This window comes from Serinus canaria, chromosome Z, assembly GCF_022539315.1.
Source record: "Serinus canaria isolate serCan28SL12 chromosome Z, serCan2020, whole genome shotgun sequence".
NCBI lineage: Eukaryota > Metazoa > Chordata > Aves > Passeriformes > Fringillidae > Serinus > Serinus canaria.
This window is the reverse complement of record NC_066343.1, coordinates 56,991,877-57,007,892: the sequence shown is the minus strand read 5'-3', so window position 1 is coordinate 57,007,892 and position 16,016 is coordinate 56,991,877. Positions and strand designations below refer to the sequence as shown.

The 16,016-nt window shown below is 35.6% G+C and overlaps 2 protein-coding genes across 3 annotated transcripts in view; one reads left to right on the top strand and one right to left on the bottom strand.

The window, feature by feature from the left end:
* The window catches only part of LOC127061026 (translation initiation factor IF-2-like), a 694,470-nt gene that overhangs the window by 240,453 nt on the left and 438,001 nt on the right, over positions 1-16,016 (top strand). The window lies entirely within an intron of this gene.
* Positions 1-16,016, bottom strand: part of LOC103821042 (cAMP-specific 3',5'-cyclic phosphodiesterase 4D) — a 359,702-nt gene that overhangs the window by 305,941 nt on the left and 37,745 nt on the right. Inside the window, exon 1 of one of the 2 annotated variants that reach the window (XM_050986860.1) lies at positions 11,879-12,317. The exons of the other annotated variant lie outside the window; for it this stretch is intronic. Coding sequence (XP_050842817.1) covers positions 11,879-12,147 — 269 coding nt within the window. The 5' untranslated portion in view covers positions 12,148-12,317. Of the gene's footprint in view, positions 1-11,878; positions 12,318-16,016 lie in introns of those variants that run through there. 2 annotated transcript variants of the gene reach the window in all.

Sequence of the window (16,016 nt, the reverse complement as noted above, 5' to 3'; positions counted from 1 at the left end):
CTATTATGAAGAGACAGCAGCGCATATGAGAGTGTTCCAAGGAGAACACTCCAGCTTCCAGACTGGAGCAAAACCCCACAAAAGAGGTCAGAAACATATTTTGTTAATGTAAAAGAGAAAATTAGAGAATAAATGGTTGATATGACCACTGAGTATACAGTGAATTTACTAAAAGATGAGAAGTTGAAACAAAGTATTCTTTACTCTCAGCAATTTCTTGGAGTTCAGGTGGATGAGAAATTCTGAAGTAATTCAAATTAAATATTTCAGTTACATTAAGCTGGTATTTTGCAATATTGTATTAGAAAATTCCTCACAAGATCTATCTGAAATCTGCATTTTTCAAACATTGAGTTGACTTTTTACACACTGAAAGATTCAGTCCAGTCTTAAACTCAGCAAGGTTCAGTGCTGGTTACTTTTCAAATTGCTCGCAACAGTCACACAATGGGATGTATTTTTTCTCTTAGTCCACTCCCCTCCCCACTACACTTCTTTTTCTCCTGGCAAGCTGTTGTTGATGAAAGGCCAAAAGTTTGAAATTGTCACAGGTGTTATGCTATATTAGTGCCACCAGATAGCACCAACAGTTGTGTGGCTGTGGCTGCAACAACTCCTCTGATACACAGACATAGACATCATATACATATCCATATACACATACATATACACATATACATAAACATGCACATATACATATACACATACATATAAACATACATATACATACACATACATATACACATATACATATACACATAAATGTACATACACACATATACATATACACACATATATATACATACACATACACACACACATATACACATTGACATACACATATACATATATACATATACATATACATATATACATATATACATATACCTTGCACAGCCACTGCAGACAAACAGTCAATGCTGTGGCAGTGTGCTCTCCCCAGCACCAGCCCCAGCTGAAGCCATAATCACCAGTGTGGGCTGTGATGGCTGCACCCAGCTTACTCTGGACCTTGGGGGATGGACGAAACCTGCCCCAAGGGCTGTTTGGAGCACTGACCCACACACCTTGCTGCTGTGCAGCTGTGACTGTAAGCCATGAAGAGAGAGCAGCCCAGGGCCCTGGGGCTGTCCTGCAGGGAGCTGGGCTGCACACCAGGATCTCCTCCTGCACAGGAATGTCTGTCCAGGTGACACCTCAGTGGTGAGAGATTCCTTGCAGCAGCACATCCCCAGTAAGGGATTAATATGGCTTTTAAATTTAACTGCACGTAAAACTTGGACATCTCAGCTGAGTAACACAAAGGATTGATTGTGTACATATAATCCTCCAGACATAAACCACTGCCCATAAACCAAGTTTGCGCTGCTAGGACTGGATCCAGCCCCATCTAACTCCTCTCTGAGTTGTTTAGAAAGCACGGGGGCCCTGTCTGAAACTCATGGCTCAATGAATGGGCCCCCCTGACAGCTTTGTCTGACTCTGCCCTCCATGCTGTAAATAGTTGGGTGTTCTTTGCCATAGAATCTCGTTTAAACAGTCACATCTATGGCTGAAATTTGGTACATCAACAAAGCATTTGGTAATTTGTTTCTTTGGTAATTTGTCACACAAATTAAGTGTGTGACACCATCCTTAACACACTCACAGGAGAACCAGAAAGAAGGCACCAGACAGCAGCTATTATCCACAAGATGTGAGAAATATTTAAGTAAGCAATGATTCTTAAAATGGTCATCTTGTAGCTGGCATAGCTAACTTAGATCTTGCAGACTCTTGGAAATGAGTGAAACATGCTGCTGTTTAGAAGTTTCAAATATTTATTCTATGGGAAATTAATTTTTTATGTGGGGAGTATAGTTCATTGTACAATCATTAGGCATTGTAATAAACATTTTGAGTGATCTGACTGGATTTCTATATTTAAGTATGTGGTCTATTCTATTTCCCATGACAGCATGCATTTACACAAGTCATTATTCTTTTTTTTTTTTGATGATTCTGTAATGTACCACATGCTACGATTGTAATTAACACCTTTGGAGAATTTAATCTCTATCATGCAAATGTGCATAATAATGAGGAGGTCCAAGAGGCAAATATTTTAAAATTATTTATATTTTAGTGCTTATGAACCTAAACCAGATTTTAAAGGTTCTTACAGTTTTGTATTAAGACTGGAAATACAAAAGCTAACTTGTCTGATTCTTCATTTACTGAACCACTCCATCCCCAAAAGAAAATATTATATGCTATCTGTGATTATACATGTCTAGTGTAATACAAAATTATGTTTATAGTAAGGGTCAAACAAAGCAGTTATTTGCATATATCTGGAAGACTCTTACAACATTAAAATGCACATATTAGTAAGTATGCATCAGAAATGCATACTTATTTAATATGGGAATATATTTTTTTCCAAATGAAGATAAAATGACAAAATTTATTTTGAATAAAAGGGAGGAAAAATTAATGTACAGACAGATGTTCTTAAAACACTCTGTAGAGCTTCATTATCTAGTACACTCTAACTTATTATTTATTCTGGAGATTGTCAGGTTCAGCAGATACCGATTTTTGACAGAAGCCTGATAAAGTAAAAACTAAAAAAAGCCACATATGTATTCAAAATCCATAATTCACATATTCAATCACTTTATTCACAATTAATTAGATGGGGTTTTTAATTAGCAAAAAGTTTTCAACAGATCTATCTCAGATATAAATTAGGGCATTAAGGAACACTATGAAAGTTCCTGGACATTCCAGCTGCAGTTAGTCTGGTCCATAATACATTTAATTATATGCCATTGGTTTTATATTTTATGGCACCTTAAAATATTCCAACTTTATATGAACAGTAAAAGTCTGCTACTAGTAGCCTACAATAACTTTACTCCACTATCAGGAATACACCTGTTAAGCACTTGTCACAGTGAAATGATAACTGATAAGTTTTATGTTATAATAAGACTACTTAGTGAGTGTTGGTAAATTTGGTACACTGAAGAATAACAAAGATATGTGATCACTAAGAAAAATACAATCTAAAAAGTAAACAGGTAATAATTGAAACATTATAATACTACCATGAGTATTTCTTCATTAAAAATAAAAATAAATGAAATACAGTATATCCTTCTTGTCTTATATTTCATCCCGTGCATGTAAATTTTACTTTTTTTCTGATTAATTATGTACACATCCTTTTTTAAACAACTGAATGCAGAGGTTTAGTGAAAATAAACCACTGAAGATAACAGATAGGAGCTACTGAGTATTTACTGAGGGGAATATACAACTACCAGAAGAAATGTTTTCTGCCAATATGAAACATTAGCCACACACTGTCACGTCCTCTTTGATGACAAAGAAGATAAGAGAGCTTTTTGAGGGTTTAGAAGATGAAAAGTCAACACACAACAGATTTACTAAATTTACTATATAGTATAATATAGTATAATACAATGTATAGTGTAATATAACATACTACACAGGATAGCAATAGAAATTTTACATTATCCCCTAAAATTCTGCAGTGAGAGCAGCTAACAATCTTAACAAGCTTCTCTAGTGACCAAGATCAAACATTAGGAGTGAATGAATGACAGTTCTGGCAGCATCCCACCACAACAGAGGGACCACTGCATATACAGCCTAAAGAACTTGAAGACAGACAACAATTATAAACCTACACATTTCCCCCAGATCAGGACAGAAATCAGCCTTCTGCAAATGTTTCACTGCTTTTCCAAATAAAGTGAAAGTCTGATAGTAGTCTGCCCACTGACAGAGAAAAATTTGCTGGTTCCACTTAAATGTTGCTCCTTAAAGTACTGGTAGCTTGACGGACAGAGATTATGAGACCCTTCTCCCAGTCTTCTTTCTCACTTAAATGTTAATTTATCTATTGTTGGAACAAACTCTTGCAAATTTTAAGCTCAGTGTTTTCCTGGATTACGAATGGAAAAATTCATGTGCGGTACCACATGAAACAGAAGAACAAAACACCAAAAAGGTCATGAGATACAGAAAGATGTCACAAGAGGGAAAAAATTAGAGTGATACCTACAAATCCCAAAGAAGGTGAAGCTCTTCAAGAATGTATGAAAGAAAAAGCTAGCTCATTGTTAGACTGTGCTAAAAAAATTGTAGTATCTATTTCCATGACAAACACACCTAAAGACATTAATTACTACAAGAAAACAAAAGGAGAAATAAACTTCTGAATATTTTGTAACACACTGGAAACTTTAATGTTTTGTGTATGGATCTTATGAAATCTTTAAGGCCAAAATACAGAACTCAAAACTCCAGATGGAGGGAATGGCTCATTTTGCAATACAAATTTGAGCTGTCATAAAACTTTGTGTCAAACTGAAAAAAAAAAAAAAAAAAAAAAAAAAAAAAAAAAAAAAACAGGCAAAACCCATGGGATGGGTCAAGAACCAATAAACTTTTTTACCACCAATAAAACAGTAATTTACTCATGCAAAGTGAAAATGAAAATAGCAAGTTTGCAAACTGCAGAGTAGTGCAGCAAGGAGCAATGTGGAAAACTGCTTGAGTGTAAGTGTAACAGGCTTGTGTTACATAGTAAACTAAAAAACTTGTAGAAAACCTACTGAAGCCCTTGGCATATTTTCAAAAAAAATCAGAAAACTGTTAATATCATATCACAAGAGTTCAATATTTAAAACCTTTACAGTCATGTATAATTGGTTGCAATACAACTAGAGTAAGATATAATAAAAACTCTGGGGTTCAGTAGCATTTTAGCAAAGTGGTTTTAGGTTTTGAGATAGGTACTAAACAAAAGAACTCTAAGAACTCTGTTTCACTGCTGCTAATTCTTTTAGAATTTCTCCCAAATACTGTCTAACACAGGACATGCCATTAAAGGCAATAGGTCAGAAAATAGCATGGTCCAGAAAATACCACTGATGAAATTCCAATTTTAAAAGGCAAGCAGGTCATAGGCAAGAAAAAAAGGCTCAGTCAAAATGGTTTGAGTATATTCCACATGTTATTGTGAAAGAAAAGGAGGGATGCAACAGGTATTTTTATATATTACAATTCCTGTACTACTAAATCTAGTCAGCCAAATCTATCCCTCTTTCACTCTGTTCTTCCTTGCTCAGTTATTTGTCCTGTACAATAAAGACTTAGAATCTACTCTTTGATAGCTCACTGATCTTTCTGAAGTGGTTTTCAATTTCCTACCCAGACCTATAAGCTCTCTTTAACACAACTCTTATTTGAGAAAATGCATCTTTGACATTTCTTTCTTTATGGAAAGATTAACTTTTTCCCCATCTGTCTTTCTTTAGCTGTGGAGAAGCAGTATTATTTATCTACAGTAAATAAATTTGTCAGTAGTTAATACCATTGTGAAGCTTTCTTAGCTTACCACAAACCATTCTGTAAAATTTTGGAGAGCATTGTGTTCTCAAAGCTTATTCTTCTTTCTGCCCTACTAACCTATGCATCCACGCAAGCATGCACCTCCTAATGTAAGAGAATTTCAAGAGTGGATACGTGGCCTTATACATGATGGTATATTTTATGTAAAATGGTTCACATTTTTTGTAGAAAAGGAGTGTGATAGCTCAGTCTAAAGTCTGAAAAAAATGGAATAGAGTCCATTCTAATATGCCAGTTGTTACGTTGACTGAAACTTAATGCAATAAGAGTGATCTGATTTAGAAAGTGTGAATAAAATTCATGAGAGAAAAACAAGGAAGTAGCAGAATGTGGAAACCCAGGACATCGGGAATATTTCTCTGTCTGCTCTGGGGTGTCCTGACCCCCAGGAGAGCACTGACTTTGACTGTTACTCATGGAGAAAATTTCCTAGACATCAGGATAGACTAGAATCCACAAAAGTGTGAATACATTATAGAGAGTGGTGTAGGTGAATCACTTGGGTGAGAAATTTAGGTTTTGGGATTTTTAGTATGTTCTGGATGGAAGCAAGATAAACAGCACAGGGTGTTGTCCTGAGTTTCTTCTTCATGCTTCTTCATCCTTCTTTTTCATGGGTTAGGGTGATGTTTTGTAAATGGGCAGGCTCTGTGGGATCAGTAATTGGGTTAACAGGGAAGAAAATCTAGGTGTCCTTTCATAATTGGAAAGTTTAGTCTTAAAAGACCTTGTAACAAGAGATAGTTAGCCATTTTGTGCCTTCTAATGAAAAGCTGCCAAACTCACAGTAATGAGACTGTTTTGCTGATAAGAAATAATAAACACTTGAGTCTGAACATGAACTACCATCTCAAGTGCCTTCAATCCAGACCCAGAGAAACCAATAGTAGAAGAAACTGAGATTTTTTTTAAAATTGAATAAGTACTAGTGAGATTACATAGGCATATATGAACTTTTTTGTCATATAATTATAGAATATGCTGAGTTAGAAGAGACCCAGCAGGAACATCAAGTCCAACTCCTGGCCATACAGACAACAACCCAAGAGTCACACCATGCACCGGACAGTGTTATTTAAATGGGGTTTTAACTCTTTCAGGCTTGGTGCTGTGATCACTGCACTGGGGAGCCTGTTCCAGTGCCCAACCACCCTTTGGGGTAAAAATGTTTTCCTGATATACAACTTGACCATGGCACAGCTTCATGCCATTTCCTTGAGTTCTGTAACTGATCGCAAGAATGAAGAGATCAGTACCTGCCCCTCCATTTTCCCTCACAAGAAAGTTGTAAATTGCAATGAGGTCTCCCCTCAGTCTCCTCCGGGCTGAATAAATCAAGTGACCTGAGGCACTCTTCACATGACTTCCCTTCCAGATCCTTCATCATCCTTTTGGCCTTCCTTTGGATGCTCTCTAATAGGTTGTTATCTTTTTTTTATTGTGGCTCGCAAGAACTGTCCCTAGCACTTAAGGTGAGGCTGCTCCAGAGCAGAGCAGAGCAGAGCAGGACAATCCCCTCCCTCGCCTGGCTGGTGATGCTGTCCCTGATGTCCCCAGAACACGCTTGTCCCTCCTGGCTGCCAGGGCACTGCTGGCTCATGTTCAACTTGCCATGGACCAGAGCCCCAGGGCCCTTTCCATGGCACTGCTGTCCAGCCTCTCATTCTTCAGTCTACACACAGCCAGCATGGTCCTGCCTTGGGTGCAGAATCCATCTCTTGCCCTTGTAAAACTACATCTTATTTGATACAACTCAGTACCTTGATGGTAAACATCATCTTGCTCAAGCAATCCCATCTTCTTAAACTCTATATGAAGCCTCATCTCCATGCTGAACAACTCCTTACTCTCCAAGCCTTTCCTCACAGGAGAAGCGTCCCAACCTTTTTTTTTTTTTTTTTTTTTTTTTTTTTTTTTTTTGTCCCTTCTCTTAACCTGCTTCAACAGGTTCATGTAATTCCTCTGCCGGCAACCCCAGAACTGTATGCAGTATTCCAGGTGGGGTCTCACCAGCATGGAAAAAAGGGATAGAACACCTCCAGCAATCTGATGACCATGTTGCTTTGGATATTTGGTTTTCTGAACTAGTTAATCACTTACTATCTTGTATAGATATCTGCTTTGATGTTTCTTCCTTTTCAAATTACTTCCGTATGCCAAAATGTAATTACTTTAGTTCCTGAAAAGTACAGAGTAGTGAGAGAGAGGAAAACACAGGTATTAAAAATCTTTTAGCAAAATTTATACTGAAAGTTGGAAGAAAAGAGTAGTGATTTAAAAAAAATGATTCAGTGTGGTAGAGCTTCATTCTGGTTTCATGGTTGAAATGCACTGAACCAGGCTGTGTAGAATCACATCAAATTAAATAAGTTGGTCTTCTGCAATCTACCTATAGCTAACACTTGAGGATCCGTTGTTTTTTGTAATTAGCAGTAAAAGTGAATGGAAAGATATTGTGCAATAAAAATAAAGACAAACCTGTTTTTATGGGTACACTTATGACAGTTACATTCCTGAAACTTAAAATGGCACACCTTGCCCATATCTATCTAAACTATTTCTAAGGCATCTATCGTTTTCATATCTGAATGCCAAAGTCAATGTAAAATATTTACTATGGGTGGGGACAAAGACTGACTAAATTCAGACAAAAGTACCCCATTTAACTGAGCACATACTTGTTTCATTAATTGCATTAAATTCTTAGGTTTGGGGGTACATGTCTTAAAAAAAAGAGCACAAAGCCCTGAACATCAGGAAGTACTAAATGAACTCCATAAGAGCTGGAGAGGGAACAGTTATCAGAGAAACCCTCACACAGGACCTGTGAATAAACAAATAGAAGACAGGCATATATCACTAGCTGCTGTCTCTGAATACACACACACCAAAAATCACAAAGGCAGCAAATAGACTCTCCAAACTTATATACAACACAGAAAAAAACAACTAGTTCATCATTTTGTATTCACTGAGAAATATTAAGGCAGCAAACAAAAGTCAAAAAATAAACAAGCACATGTGTTCCATGACTTCATCCTTTCAATTAACAGATATAATTTAGTTGTTATGTTCCACTGACCTTACTATCCTGCTCCAAATATTTATCTTTCCTGCTTTTCCTCCCTTTACAGAGAGGAATTTTTCATAGAAAATTAGGGAAAGCTGACTTTGCACATGACTTAACTAAGAGTGTATGATTTAAAGTATCTAAACATCCTTCCACAGATCTTTGGACAGTGTGTGTGTGACGGATCACACACGCTGGACATCCACACATATGGGAGCTGACAGACTCTTTCCCTCCCTCCTCACAAATCAAAGCATGTGTGATTCCACCCTTGGCAGGACGGGCTGTCAAGCCAAAAGACACTGAGGTAATCAGCCCATTTTAAAAGCATTATGAAGAGCAATTCAAGACAATCCAGAAACTGATTTTGTCAAGCAGATACCAGAGGACTTAATTTATCTTTTCCAAGTCCAGCTGTAATATGTGCTGTGGTGGTAATATGTGTCACTATATTAATGAGATCTTAAAGCAATATGAACACTTTTACAGTAATACAAGACAGATTTGTGAGGAATTGGAAGTTAGGTTTGGGTAGAGTTTGTTTGAAATTCTGGCCACAAAACTTAAACACTTGTAGTTTCTGTGGTTTTTTCCTACAGATTGTAGACTGATGTTGTTTACAGACTGAGAGGAATCTAGGCTAAAAGTTCAAGATAACTAGTTTTAATTTCAGTTTTAGGCAGAACTAACATTCTCAGAAACTGAGGGATATTCAGCAATTTCTCTAGCAAAAATCAAGGCCTTATGAACCTCTGCCGCTTAAACCCTTCTATTTCAACTCTGAAGGCTGTACCTTTTCCTCTCTAAAATCCTTAAAGTAGCAGTTTATCTTTAAAGTGCTTGAATGAATTCAGGGGTACAGCTAGAGAAGAATAAAAAAAGAGAAGTAGAGAAGGACTTGTAAAATGACTGAAAGTGATAACCCAATTATTACTGTGAAAAGATAATGGTCAGGTGATAAAGAAAATGCATTTTGGTGTCAAAAGTTCTACAATCCAAGCCTTTAGAGAGGGTGAGCTACAGACTTTATCATAAAAAGGGGGAGAAATGGATTGCCAGAACAATTCATTAAACTCCCACTCACTTCTTGACTGTATGTGAATGCTGAACCTTGAAATCAGGGAGCTAGGTACAATCTAAATTAGGGGGTTTTAGCACTCTGGATCTGTGGTGGCTGTTTGGCATCACTGCAACACACAGCAGTATCTTTAGCATCATACATTTACTTCTTATCCTATCTATATACATAATATAAATCACCAGAAAAAAAAAAAAGAACATAAAAAAAATAAAATCAGGGACATTTTGCAAAGTCAGAATGGCTTACCAACTTACTGGTAGTTGGAGTAAGAACATTAACATTTTTAACGCCTGTATGAACAGTGCACTAAACAGAAAAGAGGTATACATGAATTCAACCACTTTTCTTAAATAACAAAACTGATAATATTAGGAAAATAAAGCAGACGTGTTGATGACTACAGTGGGCCAAACTAACCCAGAACGGATCCTTCACAGTATAACATTTTGAATTAAGGCCACAACTACTCCATTTTCAAATGCACTTTTTTCCTATAAGCTGTCTAAAGTGGATTATATGCACATGAAATTAAAATTACTATAGCGCCTATGTAGCTACAGGTCTATCACATAGTATCTCAGTTTTCTGACTAGATAACCAAGGGAGGACATATCAGTAACTACAGATTTGATGGACTTTGGCAACAAATAAATTTTGTACACCCTTTGTAAGCCCATGAGCTTGTAAGTCTGATCATGTATGTCATTGCTTTTTCACTTCAGAAAGAAAAATAAGAAATATTGTTCTTTGCAGGTTCTCAGGTAATTCATTGTAACTTGCTGCTTGACTCTGTACTTCTCTACTTGATGGAAAAAAACATTATTACCCTGATCAGCCTGTCTCATAAACCATAACAATGAAGTATTGATTTCAGGTCCAGTATTTCATATATTTGGGAAAACCTCAAGTGTTTTCTACTCTCATCATGGCAAAAAAGGCATTCTACACTAAGAGTAAAAAAGGCATTCTACACAAGAGAAAGTGTATTTAAATAAAATTTCACCTTTTAATACTACACAAGCCTGTGTCCTTTTATGTTGCCTGCCTAAATATGTTTGTTAACTTCACATCTATCCCCTTTCTTTGTCTGTCATACTGGACTGCCTACACATGCATAATCACACACAATAATTTCCCTCTTTAAACGTTCAGATTTTTTTTTCATGTTTTCTAACACTGTAAGCCAGATCTGCCTGAATTACTTTTTCAACCTTCACATTCTTATGTATAGAATATTTTATAAATTATTTAGCACAGGATAGCAGTTGGGATTTATGTATAATTGTTAAAGAAATATTAAATATCCTGATTTCATTTAGTTTTCTATTTTACACATGCAATATCTGAACAGATACATTGGTTTCAAAAAAGTATTCTTTAATTATAAAGGCATATGTTTTTCTTATGCTTTTCAGTGGTAAAACCATTATTTTATACAAGAAATACTTTACATAAATACATACATACTAAAGATTTAAGCACACTAGTATTCAATGTGCAATGCACATACCAATCACATAGCTATAACGTAGATCTTATTTCAGACAAATGAAGATAAACTTCAAGAGCATATTCATTTGCTGCTTAGAATGCATGACTTGTTTTCTTTGAACATATGTCATCACCCTCCTTTCTTTATATTACATTTTTGTTAGAGGAATAATGGGGTGGGGGGTGGGGGTAGGGAAGAACTCACAAGCAAAAAACCCAACATTTTAGGACCATCAATGCAAACACAAATGCGGTTTTGAGTTACAATAATCTCATATACAACATCTTTTGAAAGAATAATTTTAAAAGTAATGAAATAATACTGCTGTTTTACAGGAGATTGATGCAAAAAATGAGTTTCCTTTTTAGATTTGATCACAACCACATCTAAGAAGTGATCAAGTTACCAAAGAAATACTACTAGTGAATCATTTACCAAGGGATTTCCTTACCACCTTTCCTGTTTTTCTAGCAACTGCTCTAATAAAAATCACTGCTTCAAATGAAATATGCATTGCTATCATTCTTCTTTATCATGCCCTTCTTAATTTGAGCACTGTTAAGAAAAACAGACTTTTGTTATTCTGCTAAGAGGCTGAGGGGCCCAAAATTGTCAATTAAAAAAAAAAATATTTTCAACAGGCACATTAAAGAAAATAATTGCCAAGTCACTCTGGGCAGAACAATGCTCTATTTCAATCAGAGGGATTAATGCAGAGATCAAACCAAGAAACAGAAGCACAAACACCACGGAGATAAATATTCCAGAAAAAAAATTAATATTTTATCTCAACCACCTCAGCACTTACCAGGTATGTGCCACAGTGAAACGACGTTGTTTTGGTATGTTGCTATTTAAAAACATCCTTCTCAAGAGCCTTGGAGAATTTCGGGGAGAAATAACTGGACACAGCCGGGGAGAAGCAGGTGAAGATTTTTGAGTTGTCCTGGACTTTTCATGCTGCAACAGGTTTTCCCTCAGGGTCTTCACAAGATCTTCATTTAGCCATGGATTTTGACTGTGTGTATTATCCACTTCAGGAACAGGCAAATTGTCTGGACTTGTCTGCTGAGCCATGTTTCTCAAGTAACTTTGTTATTAAGGTCTAATACAATCGAATGTTGGCCTAACTGCTTAAAATATTTCCGTTCTAAATCAGTTCCCAAGAACTGTTCACAGACCCTGCACCAGTTCAGCCTATTCTGTTTTCAACATGGTGTTGCCTGCCCTTAACGTCTTTCTATAGATAATAATCTACAAAGGAAAAGCAAGCTAACTCCTCCACAGAAACCGATTAAACATTACCACTCCTTTCACAGCCCTGCTGCCAAAGATCACTTCTGAGCTATCATAGCAAGTGAGCACGGGAGGAAGAAATTGCTTTAGCACAACCTTTATCAGAGCTGTAAAGCTGCCTGTTAAACTATCGTAACTAATGTGCTGCAGCTGCTTGAGTGATTTCTGGTTATGTACATAAAAAGTGCCGGAGGAGGGCTTAAACATCAGATGTGTTCTCCTTTTGTTTGATTATTCTTTCCTTTGCTTATTCCTGAACCTTCAGGGAGGTTGAGAGGAAGGGGGACTGCTGAACAACCTCTTCTGTTTTTTCAAGGATCTACCATGTTCTTCTTAGTCCCCAGGAAAAAATTAAGATTCCAGATTATTACCTATTAAGCTGAAAAATGCTACAATTAAGTAGTGGAAAAGGGCTTAGTTTCTGCCTTCTCCTCCCTGCCCTTGAGTCAGTTTATCACAACCAGTTTTCAAATGCTTTTAGGAAAGTCAAATACTTGCTACCTTATATTCTTCAGAAAAACAAACCTAACATTTAAGAGATGCACATAAAATAAGACTATGACAGCTACTAGTATGTGTTTAATGAGATAATCTTATTTCGGTATTTTCATCATAATATTACCACTGTTTTAACTAAGGAAATGCCTTTTTTCTATTCACAGCTGATGGGGAGACAAAAATATCAAAAGCTATGCAAAGAGAACTTCAAGAAGATAAAAAGGCTTACATTTATTGCTATTTGCATTTATTTGGTGAATGCATACAACTAATAAATTTCACATTTATTTTCATGTAATTATGCAAAGAAGATGGTGCAATTTCATGACACAACAACACCTTTGTCAATCAAATCTGAGCCTTATACTTTTTTACAGTTTGAAAAAAATAACTAACTTCATTTATTACGGAAGACAAAGATTTTGTAAACATGTTGAACTGTGTTGATAACTCACTAACAGCAGATGAATAATAAAGGGAAGTAGGCGAAAATTTGCTTAAAGTTTTGTTTTACAGCAACAGTAACAACAACAGTCTTTTCAGTTATAACCATACTTCCTGTTCATCCTACAGGAACAAAGAATCAATATTTTGTAAGAGAATTCTCTGTGAGATATATCTTTTAAAAATCAGAACACTGATTTTATATAATTTTTATTGTTGCAATATGTTGTTCCTCTTATGCTTTCTCTTAGAATTTCCTTTGTGAATAAGAATTTCCTTTGAAGCACACACAGTGTCTTGGCTTTCAGTGAGATGAAGGACGTTTACAATTGCATGACCAGGTGTGAAAGGCAAATACTGCTCCCTGTTTTGGAGCAAAATCAGAAATCCTGCAAAAGAAGCTTTCTCTCACAGTGGAGAGGAATCACCTTTGTACTTAGCACTGAAGCCACAATTCCTGATGAAGATTATGAAGGGAACATCATGATGCTGACAGAAGTAGATGAGAGCAGCAGAGGAAAGGTCAGCTTACATTAAGAATGACATTGCTATCAGGTGTCAACCCCATTATGTAGACAAGTTTTAAATGTACTGCGTCATATGTGAAATTTGATAACAATGTACTTGCAAATTTAACGCAGTATTGAATAGCACTACAGAATGCAGAAATCACTGTGCATTATGTTTTTGTGTATTTTTCTAAGATTCTATAGAAAATTTAATCATTATGTAAAAACTAACACTGACCAAATATAGAATACAGCCCAGATATTACTAAAACTACAAAAAAACCTACATTTTAAGCTGCTTCATTAAGAATAAAATTTAAACTGGAGATAAGGTGTTATTTTATAGACAGACAAAGAATTTTATTAAATCATAACTAACACATAACTACCACAAATGCTTTCACACTTTCTTGAGTGGAAGAGTAGTTTGCACAGAACTGGTCTTCAACAAGTAGACAAAATAAGAACATGATATATTAAAATGCTTTTAACATATCACCCTCTGTTAGACTGTTATTTTTTATTCTTTAGTAAAACACACTAGCAATTACATAATAACTCCAAGTATTTCTTTTAGATAATGCAGTCTGTATAAGGAGAGTTATGTTCTTTATGCTATGAAATACTGCCATCTGATGTCTATTCCAAAGTATAGTCTTCAGACAACTTCAGTGGCTTTATAAAACTAGTCAAACTGACCCACTGGAGATCAGCAATCAGTGATGCCATTAAGACCATTAACATTATCATAGTAGGCCTGGGATCATATTTTAAGGTGTTCTATGTTTCAAGGGTAACTATAGAAGAGGAAAGCCCTTGGATCAGCAGTTTTATTACCCTTTTTCTCCAACTAAGTCAACAAGGGCCACTGACACCTTGCATTTCAGATATTGAGAGGGTTTGTTACATTTTCAAAGAGGTAAGACACCATGTACTTAGAACAGCAGGATAAATCCTTCCAACAGAAGAAGTGAACCAAGTCATTATTTGCATGAATAGCTAATGAAATGCTTTTCCTGACTGTGCTAGTAGGTTAAATTTCTGAACATAGATTAACCATGTCCCAGATACCTCATTCTGGCACATCTTCCTCCTTCTTGTCCTCGAAGGAAAAAGAAAAGCTAAGAAAAGTCTCAAGCATGCTCATAAATTTAAATTAAAGCCTGAGGACTGATTTTTATTATAGACTAGAAACATGAACAGTCTTCACTGTAATAAAAAGCAGAGATCTAACTTCCAGCAATATCAAATAAGCATTATGTGAGTTGGACAAAATGCTCAGGGTAAGAGTCAGTAATTGGGGCAAGATAAAGCAGAAAAATGGCAGTAGCATGAGGCATTTATGCAGGTACTAGAATAAAGACCTGAAAGAAAATTGTTCCACAAAGAAAAAAATAGCATTTCCCATTGATTAAAAAAAAAAAAAAGACAGAGAAGTACTTCTTTTTCTATAAAGATTAATTGAAAAACAGCCATATTAGGCACATATTAGACTGTGTTTTAATAAAAACAACTCATTTTCTTACAGAGATCACCAAAATTATTAATAAAACTTTGAAAATACTTTTTTCCTCAAAAAAGTGTTTCTACATGCTTTTGTTCTGATGAGTTACTTTTCTGTGCTCTTCTGTATTGAAATGAAATCACTGAAAATTTCAATTAAATTCAATCAAAACAAATATGTATATTTACTGGTCCTTTTGACAAAAGAACTTGGAGAGCTGGTACATACCTAACTTCCAAAAGTTCATCTTGACAGTGCTTTAAGCATGTTGTATTGTCCTATTTAAAGGCAATGACTGTTATATCAAATTTTGCAGATTTTGTATAGTCACATCTCATAGGTAAAAGTTATAACAAAAACAGATGTCATTCTGCCAGCTATACATTTAACTGCATCATTATAAAGCTCAAAGCAAAAGCAAAGAACTAGAACCTTCTAATGAGGGAAATTCATTACAAGAAAAATCTTGAAGTGACAGTAGCTTTTTCGTCTTCCAGTGACCACCCAAAGATACTAAAAATGAAATTGAAGTGTTCAGTTTTTGTACTTTTCACAAACTTTCCTAAGAAATATGTACTCTATGAAAAATGTACTTTTAAAAAAATACAGGCTTAAAGTGCTTAATTTTCTGTTAATTACAAGGAGTTTCTGAGCTGCTGCATAAAGAAAGAACAAGTTAATTGATTCTGCAAAGA